Here is a 10,650-nt window from a genome sequence, read left to right as displayed (position 1 = left end):
TATTAGTTCTGTATCCGAAGACACTGGCTCTGTACCCTTTCAACAAGGCTCTGGGAGTTCCCCCAGCCAAGCAGAGACACGGTTAAGGGAGTCCAACAGAGGAGAGTAGTGCGGAGTGTGTGTGAGTGAGTGTGCAAGCGTGAGCGCACAGGACAGAGGCGTCGAGGTGCAGGGCAGACTCCTACACAAGTTCCAAAGGCCACCGTGTCCGCGGCTTTCGGCCCGAGCGGGACAGGGGGAAGCGGCTGGAACGGCCTGCACGGAGTGGGCAGCGCCCCGGGAATTTGGGGGCTGGGTTGGAGGGAGAGGGGTCTCGCGAGGGTTTCAGGGCGTGGCTGGAGTAGGGGGCGCGCGGCGAGTGTGCACGGGTGTGCGCGCGCGAGAGGGCGAGTGTGAGCGCGGCGAGTGTGAGCGCGGCGAGTGTGCAGCCGCGTCGCCATTCCCCGTGACGTCAGAGTGTATTGTTGTGAGCCGGGCCGAGCGGAGCATCCCCGGAGCTGTCACCGCGGCGGCCGCGGCGGTGGCGCAGCGCGAGCCCCGCAAGAGCGAGCCCGGCCGGCGCCGCCCCCGCCCCTGGCCCGGGCCCCGCTGCTGCCGCCGCCGCCCCCGCCCCCGCCCCCGCCCCCGGCCCGCCCGCCGCGCGCCGCCGTCGCGCGCCCCCACCCACTCCACCCCACCCCCTCGCTCCATCCCTCCCACCCGCCGCCGCCGCCGCCGCCGCCGCCGCCGCCCGCGCGCCTCCCCCCGCGGAGCGAGTGCGGGTCACCGGGTCACTGGGTCATTGTCTCCGCTCCCGAACCCCGAGCACCCCGTGGAATCCCCCACGTCATCATCAGAACCATCAATGAGATGCAAACATGAAAGACAAGAGGAAGAAGAAGGACCGCACCTGGGCCGAGGCTGCCCGCCTGGTACGTACCGCCCCCCACCCGCCGCCCGCGCCTCCCGCCGGCCCCGCCGCTCGTCCCGCGCCGTCCGCGGCGGCGGAGACGGCCACTTCGAGCCCGAGCCGCCGCCCGCTCGCCGGGCTCCTGCTCTTTGTTATTCTGCGGGAGTGGGCTCGCCCGGGGGCCCCTGTGTGTGTGCGTGCGCGCGCGGAGGGGCTCAGCGATTCTCTCCGGGAGCCCGGCGTCCGGGACCGCCCGGGACACTTCTCCCCGTACTTCGCTCTCGGGGCTCTGCTGTGCCTTCTCCACGGGTGAATTTCCGAGCGCTCGGCGCGGCTCGACTTCCCTCTCTGCCGCTCCGGAGACCTTTGTGTGGCAATTACCACTCCCTCCCGGCCCCTCCACCCCCCGGAATTTCATCAATAACTCTGTGCACTGTCTGTGTGTATGTTCGGCGTTTGTGAGTTCAGACATTTTACACGTGCATGCACGGTGTGTGTCCGACAAGGACTTGTGGGGCGTGTGCATGTGGGCTAGGTGGTTGCGTGTCTGTGTGCCGTGTCATGTGCATTATGTGTGCAGACTGATACGTGCATGTTTTGTGTGGCTCCAGTTCGTTTGTGTTTGTAGGTATTGTGCTCTGCTCGATGTTTGTGTGTACATTGTGTGCACGTGTGTGCAATTTGTGAGTGCGTTTCGGGGTGTGTGTGTGTTTGGCGAAGTTGGGTCAGTGTCGTTTGTAGTGGGAGGTTATTAAGAGTGTACAGCTAGGTGTATTTTACTGCTGGCTTCCTGGGCGGTGTTACTTGGCTGCTTTTCCTTTTCTTTAACCTTTCGGAGCTTACGTTTTAATCATCGAAAGAATGTCTCTATAGAAATGCCGGTTGGCAGAGGGGCGTCGGCGTCTTTGGTTTGATGCATGTATATGTGTGGGTTTTTCTTTTCTTTCTTTCTTTTTTCTCCCCATCTTCTTCTTTTAAAGGACAGCTGTAAAAGGATTTTTCAAAAGCATATTTCTGTACAGTGTGTCTCGGGAATGCCAGGCATTACATTTGAAGCTAAGCCTTTCAGGGTTTTGGCTGCATAAATTAAACATTTATTCACCAACTTACTATCTGTTATAAATTGGCCAAAAGAAAGCAGACTGCATGCAGCGGGGGTTTTGGGAGGGGGGAGCAGGACGTGTTATTGGGTTGACTTTGTAAAGATTGTTTTACTGTAACTGTAGTCATTTTGAAAAGCATTTGAGTAACTACATTATGCTCAAGGAGAACATTTGTCAAAAGTAATTATCTGAGTTTGGTTGAAGGGCCTTGCTCTGGTATGTATCTGGATTCTAGCAAAGGGTTTTAGATAATTGGCCCTATTGCCCAGCGAAGAAGTGACAAAGTCCTTTTTAATTGCAATCTAGTTATTGGTAGCTGGAGTGCCCAGGTCGCTTTACTTAATCTCTTAATTTTGTAGTGTTGTATGTTATTTCTCCACTTATCTGTGATTGTGTTAATCGCTAAATCTCTCACTCTGTGGATGAATGGGCAGGTGATAGTGATTCTTTAATGAACTGCATCTGGAAGAGGAAACTTAAGTTGTGGGGAATATGTGAGAAGTAAGCAGTAAGTGTTAAGTAGATGCCAGATTGATGTTATCACTGAGTTTTTTCTGGAGCGTAGTACATTACTTATTGTTTGCTCGGCCATTAATTCAGAGTTGTGTGGGGATGTGCAAGGCTTCTGAAAATGCATTATTCAGGTTCCGTGGAGTGGCAATCAAGTACTATTAGAGAGCTTCAGTGTATATTTTAAGCAAGTGAACAATGAGTTGATTTATAAATATTTAAAAATAATGAGTCATGAATTAGCCATATCTGCCTGCAGAGAATTATTTAATAAATAACATTACTCTGATGGAATTTAAAGCTAGCCATTTGTATTCAATCAGTATATGTTACTATTCTTGAAGTTACTGTGTTTTATTTGATCTAATAATGATATATCTGTATTGATATAATTTGAAAGAGATTTCTAAGTCACAGGTTTTTGTTAAAAGTTGGATTTTCCTCTCGAAAAGTTCATTGATGGAAAAAGACACACTAGGAGTCATCAACACAAAAGAACCTAGACCAGATGTCTCTATTTTAACCAGACATATTGAACTAGTAGTTATGGTAATTTTTCAATTTGGTTCAAGTTATTTTTCCCCTGGTAGTTGTATAAATGTATATGTGTTCAAAATGTGACAGTTAAAATCAAATACTGAATAAAATTGCAAGGAATCGTACTGGAAATATCATTTTCAGAAATTTGTGATTTATATAAGTGACATCTTAATTCTTATTTTGTGAAGAAAGGAGAAATTGATCCGTTTGGTTAATGGTGATAACTGGTCACCATTAACCAAATTAATATTTGGTTAATTTTCATATTTTCTTTATGATTACGTGAATGCATATGGACTTGAACTCTCTTCTAAACTTGCATGATAAAATATTTTTTATAATTGATAGTATTTCTTTACACTCAATTTAAAAAAGATATTTTAAGCATTTCTGTGATATAGATACTATCATTTCGTGTTTCACAATGCTCCTGATGATTTTGCTGTTGTTGTTAGGGACTTTTAGCCTTTTCTTCATCAAATGTTAAATGAGGTTCCTGATTTTAAAAGTAAAGATTCAGATGGATAGAAAATATATAACTCAATATGTGGTTTTTGCAATAAATGAACTAAAGAGAGAGTACTCAAATTAGCATTAAGAATGATCTTCCAATTCATGCAGAATATGTTGTATATATCTCTCTTGCTGGAGTGTGTGTGTGTGTGTGTGTGTGTGATTTTCTTGAAAGATAGGACATCAGGGGAGAGGAAATGCAAAATAGATATTTTGAACCATGACCAAAAGCTTATGTGTAAATGTAGCTTTGCCTCCACTTAAAGAAAAATATATGTGGAAGAAGAATCTTTCTTTCTAGTGTAACTAAGACTTTCCAGGTCACGACAGAATTTCTATTTTCTTTCTTTGTGAGAAAAAGTATATGGTCTCCAAATTTGTAAACTCTTGAATGGCAACTTTTGGGATTTTGTTTTAGATATAGATGCAGCTATCAAGCTGTATCATTTTCCTCAAAGAAGTATGTAATGCTTGTATGTGTTAGGCTTGCTTAGTGTATGAAAGAAGGAATGGTGGTACAATTTGCCTGTGTTTTCAGGAATGCAGTGATTATTAACAGGCTGCCATTTTAAAACAGTAATACCACATCTTTTTTTTCCCCTTCTTTTTTCTTCTGCCCTGCATCAGTTGCAGAAATTTCAGCCTTTAGCCTCCTCCCCTCCCCCACAGCCTTCTGCAGTTGTAGTTGTTACTTTGCGCATTGCCATTTAATATGGAGTCTGCTCCCAAACCAGATGCATTTTCATCTGTTTTATCTGCTCTTCTAAGATTGTAGAGTCTCAGAGGATACCACAATCACATGGAAGTATCTTCTGTCTTAATATTTGTAGACCACAATAAGAATAAAAATCAAAACCATAACTCATGTCGAGCTGGGGCTTTGACTTTAATCCTTTTGACTTTTATCTCAAGTCTTCACTCTGTTACTATAAATACAGTTTAAACCATTGTGAAACGATCTTCATGCTTCTTTGTAAAAAATGGGGATTTGACAGGACTTTGTTTTACAGCACTAAGGGGTTTCTTTGTTACTGGCTTAACACAGAACATACTGTTATTTATATATTTATTCTAGGTTAATTCTTTTTTTGACATGCAAAAATATTGCTTTGAGAAGTGCTTTTTGATATCTTCATCACTTTGTTCTATAGGGAATGCTGCTTTGAAGATAATAGTTTAAAGTATTAATTTGGTCCCTGAGTTTCCTTTTATTTGTTTTATTCCTTACAATCTTTGTTTAGTCTCAGTGACACCTGAAAATAAATCTTAACTATTTCAATAGCTTTGTGCTTGGTAACGTGGCTGATTTATTTACTTGTAGTTTAGATACATTCACACAGATAATGAACATCAGTTTGTTGGTTGGTTTTTTCCTGTGTGTGTGTGTGTGTGTGTGTGTGTGTGTGTTTCTTGGTAGTTCAAGGTGACCTTTGGCTAAAAATTTTTTAGTGACAAATTCACCTCATTGTTGGAAGAAAACAGGCACATAACCTTTTATGACACAGCAGGGTTACTGAAGGTTTTAAGTAAATTAAAATTTGGTAAATCATATTGTGTTAAAAATTAATCTACACTGTACAAAAGATTCACAGAGATTTCCTTTAATTAATAGAGGAAATATTATGCATTACATTCTAAATAAACTGTTAGGGTTTATTTATGCATTACATTACATTCTAAATAAACTGTTAGGATTTCTATAAAATAAAGCTGAATGGTATTGGTAGCTGTTAAAATTTTTAAAAAGCAGTTCATAATTGTGTGATTTACTGGTTGCCTTGCCTTTTGTCTTTGTATTTGGGAAATAAATATAATTTTTTAGGAGTGATAAGCATGGTGATAGGGGAGAGGGTGTGTACTGCCTTTGACATTTTCTCACTGTGTTAATGGTACTTTGATTTTAGGTTATAATCAGGTATTCTTAAGAGTTGAAGAATTTTTGACGTGTGATTTGGGTCACCCCAAAGGTACACAAGAGCATAATTCACAATGCAGTTGGATCATGAGCCTGGCTAATACAGTTTTGCAAATGTAGTTTTATTTTTATCACTAAAATTTCAGTTGGTTTGATTCAGCTGTTTTCTGTGGTCTGCACATAGCATCATTTCTTTATATCTATATCTCATCATCTTTTCTTTCAAACATGGGACCTAAATTTCTGTTTTACAGTTTGAAAGACAAAAAAGAGTTTAACGATCTCTATGCCTATTTAGAAAGAAAATGAGTTTCAAGCTGGATAAAAATGTACTTGAAAGAATGAGTAATGTGAACTCAGACCTGGTGTTTAGGTTGTTAATTTTTTATTTCCTGCCGACATTAAGTTTTTCTATTTTTTTGACAAATTCCTGGGTAACAGATGATTTCTTAGATGCCAGAAATGAACTATTTTCTTGGTGTACTGTGGCTTTTAGACTTGACAGAAAAGTTAACTGATAGAGGAATTGAATTCAACATTTAATAATGTAATAATTTTTAAACTTCAATGAAATGCACTGGAAAAGTGAAATATGGCCCCTAAACACTTTGTAGGCTCCTACATATATGATTCAGATACTGTTGAGGATACAAAGATATATCCTTAAGCAGTATAAAGTTTGGTAGAGGAACAAGAAAAAGTGGAGGATGACTGAGCTGACACCATCTGTAGGTGACACATGAATGATCAAGCAGTTGCTCATTTACAGATTTACAGAAGGGAAAAGCTACGTGGTATGTGGTGATTGTGGAATGCTCAATGGATTAGGTGAAACTTGGTTTGGCCTTGAAATATGAGTAAGTTTAAGCAGGTGAAGAGAGAGCATTCTAAGAAGAGAGAACAACACGGACAGAGGTGAGGTGCAGGCAAGAGGATAGGTTCAGGGGGTGATGAGTGGAGGAATCTAGAAATACCAGAAGACTTGGGGGCATAGGCACTGGTACAGAATTGAAAATGTAATTGCGATCAGATTGGGGAGGGATTTAAAGCCATTTTAATATTCAGTGAGTTTTACTATGGGGCTGTTGTAGTTAGGTGGTAATAGGGAATTAAAGACTCACCCCCATTCCCCCCGCACACACAAAGAAGCACAAAACAAAATGACTATCACTTATGTCATAAGTCTTAGGATATATATTTGTACAGTGATTGGGGGGTGCACCAGTGGTCTGAGGCTGTTTCTGAATGTTTTCATTACTTGATACTAAAGAATATGAAAACAAAATTAAATGATACAATTTAATTCTGTCTCATGTCCTTTACCAAATAAGGCAAAGTGAAAAATAAATCAGTAAATTGTATACGTTACATTTGTATAAGACTTACATAGAGCACTCTGTTTGTTCCCTAAAATACCCTCTTGAGATTAGTCAGTAGCTAGGACTATCCCAGTAACTGTCTCCGAGAGTGGTTTAATGATACACCCAATATCATCATCTTGTCTATAAAAGCAAGGCTGGGACAATATATATATGTGTGTCTGTGCATGCACACACATACACATACACATTTTATATTTATATGTGTGTGTATATGTGTGTGTGTGTATGTGTGTCTGTATGTGTATATGTATACATATTTTTTTTTTCTATGTAACCTGTCATTTTTTAAAAAAACAATACGGGTGTTTAAAGTGATGTGAATTTAATTGATCTGCTGCATGGAAGTGTAGGGAGGGCCCAAGCCTATGTCATACTTATTCCCTGCCTTTTGGGTTGCCTACATATGTATTCTCCCTCAGTCCCTTCCTCTCACTTTCTCTTCCTCCTTCCTTCCCTCTTTTCCTTCTGACATTCTGCTTGAAATTATTATCTTCTTTTACATTTTAAACTTTTCCTTTAAAGCTCATCAGTGGCAGATCCTGGCTCCTTCCTGATAGGGCCAGGAGGAGGGGCATCTGTATACAACCACTTTCAGCTATTTGCCAGCACTGAGTGCCTTGATTGTTCTGCTTTTGTCCCCGCACAGTTGGTAGCTGCCAAAATCTAGCCCTGACGGAAACTTTCCCTGAAGAGCCCTTGGGGAACAAATAGAAACATTATATGATTAGGCACATTGTTTTCATTATTAAACAAATCTACATAAAGGGGTAGCAATTAACAGCTTTATCAATCTGAACTTAGACACCTACCTCTCCTCTTCCCTCAGTATTCCCACTTGAAGTAGTAACAATTAACTGTTGCTGGTTTTAATGTCAGCAACTGACAACACTAAATTGGGAATAGGCACTTCTCCTGGTTGATTGACATATAGCCCTCTGACACATTCTTATGTAGTTTTAAGGCAAATTTATGCCCTGGGGTTAGCGCCAAAGGGCTTGTCAGAACATTGCCTTTAATAGCTGAAATATATAACTTAAGTGACATCCAAAATCTTAGCTTTGGTGAAACTTTTAGAATCTGAGGAATTCTCCAAGGCAGTGCAATTTAGATTCAGTGGACAGGCTTAGGAATTGTAAGATTTTCCTAAACATATGCATGTATAATTTATGATACAATTATTATTGCTTTATTTTGCATATATGTAGCATAAATTAGTCCAGAGAAAACTAGATTATGGTTTTTTAAAACAATTGCACAATTGGTATTTTTGGCAAGTACATGTATTCCATTTTTCTTTGTGCATCTGTTGATTTAAAAAAAATCAAAGTCAATCATCATAATTATTTATGACTTATGGAAGGGAATAGGATGGACCATCCTTTATTCAGAAGGTGAATGGCATTTCTAAGATACTATTAACCATAATGTATTAGAACCTATTTTAATAAATTTCAGGAAATAGAAACTGAAATTGGATCTTTGGGTTTGTTTTCCAGCTCAGTCATAGAGAGTCGTGATACAGTGAGGCTGTTGTTTATTCTTCATTTTTTTAATGTCAAAAATTGCACATACATCAAATCCTTGTTGACATAGCACCAGAACTAAGTTACTGTCTGGAACATCAGGACTCTTTGTGACCCTCCACTCCCTCCACCACCCCAAATGTGCACACAACAAATAAACCCTTATTTTAACAAGTATATATAAGAAAATTGCCTTCCTTTTTTTTTTAAAGTATTATGTCTTCAAAACCTTGCAGTTAGAAATTGTTGTAATATTTTTCTTTTCATTTCTCGTCCCTCTCATTTGTAAATCTTAGAGATTTAATTAATTTTTAAAAATCAGATTTCTTGATAGCTTCATTGTTCTCTTTCCATCACTTTTAACTCTTTCCTGCTCACTAAAGTGTCCCCTTCTCTCAGTTGCCCCTTTAGTGTTGGTATATTTCAGGATGTTTCCTCCCCCTCCTCTTTATTCTCATTGCCCCACCTTTGGCCAGCTTGCCTGGCCCAATGTCAAGTCTTCTCTGATGAGGATGTCAGCCCTGATCTTTCCCCTGAATTTTAGGATTTTGTTAATAATTCCTTTTGTCTGTCTTCATGTATTGTGGATATTTCAAATGAAATTTATCCAGTTCATTTAAACATTTATTGGATACTTTCAACAGTTGTGTCATGCATTGGGCAAAGAAGAATGTGACAGCATTCCTGTCTATTAGGGGGTTATCTATATGTCCCTAAGCACATGGTGTCCAGAGAAAGTGGTAGAGTCTGTCTTCCGAGTATAGCTCGCATTTAACTCCTCCTCTATTCATTCACTACATCTTACTTAGTTCTGACCTTCCAAATAGTTGTGTCTCTAATCTCTTTTCCAAATCTTACTGAAACTGTAGTTATTTTTCAAGAACAGATATAATTTTACTGAATCATTCCTGTTTAAAACGTTTGTGATTACCTTTAACCAAAAGTACCCCAGGCCGTAAGAAGCCCTTTTCAAAACTGACAACACTGTTTTAAAGTGATAAATTATTGAATTTTCTAATAATATGCAGAATTTAGCATGTTTTATTTGTTATATACCACACAACCCTGCCATCTTGTAGCAATTTCTACAGCCTTAGATTTATGTTATATTCTTTTAAAACACATCAAACTAGTTATTTTTAACATTAGCTAATTGATTACATTTATCAGCTTATTTAATCAGCTTCTCTGTTCAACTTTCTTATATCACACTCCCTCTTTCTAAATTGCTTTTAACAGCTTTATAATTTTTATGTGAACGTCTTTGGGCAGCAAATATTCTTAGTTTTTGTATGGTGAAATGTTTTTGTTTTGCCTTCACCTTTAAAAATATTTTTTAATTAAAGTTTTTAACTTTGAGATACAAACTCACATGAAGTTGTAAAAGTTAGAAAATAAAAGGATGAATAGATGGTCACATATCTTCTCCCTGTCATTCTTACTCTTTCCTGAAATCCTTCCTATCCTCAAAAAATTGAATCTGAATACAGTCAAGATTGGGTACAAAAATAGTTAAAAGCCACCCTTTTGAAGCATTATCCCCTGAATTTGTGGATTACAATTAAAAAAAAAAAAAGAGGAGAAACTTAGTAGGAAAAAACAAAAAGATCTCAGATTACCTTCACCTTTGAATGATAATTTAGCTAGTTATAAAAGTTGGCTGATTATTTTTTATCCTTAGTACTTTGGAAATGTTCATTTGTCATGTCCATGAGTTAAATTGTTCTTCTTAAAGAGGTATAATATACATTTTGTATCTGATAGTTGCTACATGTTCTCTTTATTTTTGAAGTTGTACAGTTTTAATACTCTGTCTTAATGTTTATGGGTGGACTTATCTTTATTCTACTTAGTGTGTGTGTGTGTGTGTGTGTATGTACACATGCACGTCTGTGTGTGTATATATATATATTTGCTTTAAAATGTGGATCATGTTGTGGTTTATAACCTATTGATTGCATTTTATCACTGTTAGTCTATGAATTATTTGAAGTATTTTAAGATTCCCCTTAACATCTAGCAGATCGTTATCTAGCTTATGGGTTGGGGATGATACAGGAACAATGGGGAAAGGACTCCCTTAATCCTGTACATGATACAGTGATGAATGTATTGGTTTTGTTATTCAGAATTGTGGACTGCAAGCAACAGAACACAACTCCTCCTGATTTAATTAGAAAAGGAGCATTTTTTTTTTTTTTGGAGGTCATAAAGTATTTCATATAATCAAAAAGGATCTGGAGAATGAGGCCTGATAAATAGGGATCAATAGAGG

The 10,650-nt window shown here is 39.4% G+C and overlaps 1 protein-coding gene across 3 annotated transcripts in view; it reads left to right on the top strand.

Annotated features, from left to right (window-relative positions):
- The first annotated feature begins 731 nt into the window (after positions 1–731).
- Positions 732–10,650, top strand: part of ASXL3 (ASXL transcriptional regulator 3) — a 176,880-nt gene continuing 166,961 nt past the window's right edge. For 2 of the 3 annotated variants that reach the window (XM_063610251.1, XM_055234982.2), the window contains exon 1: positions 732–911. In XM_063610251.1, coding sequence (XP_063466321.1) covers positions 858–911 — 54 coding nt within the window. In that variant the 5' untranslated portion in view covers positions 732–857. The remainder of the gene's footprint in view (positions 912–10,650) is intronic. The other variant, XM_055234990.2, reaches the window with a different exon arrangement.

This window comes from Symphalangus syndactylus, chromosome 1 (assembly GCF_028878055.3).
Source record: "Symphalangus syndactylus isolate Jambi chromosome 1, NHGRI_mSymSyn1-v2.1_pri, whole genome shotgun sequence".
Taxonomy (NCBI): domain Eukaryota; kingdom Metazoa; phylum Chordata; class Mammalia; order Primates; family Hylobatidae; genus Symphalangus; species Symphalangus syndactylus.
This window is presented reverse-complemented; position numbering and strand designations above follow the sequence as displayed.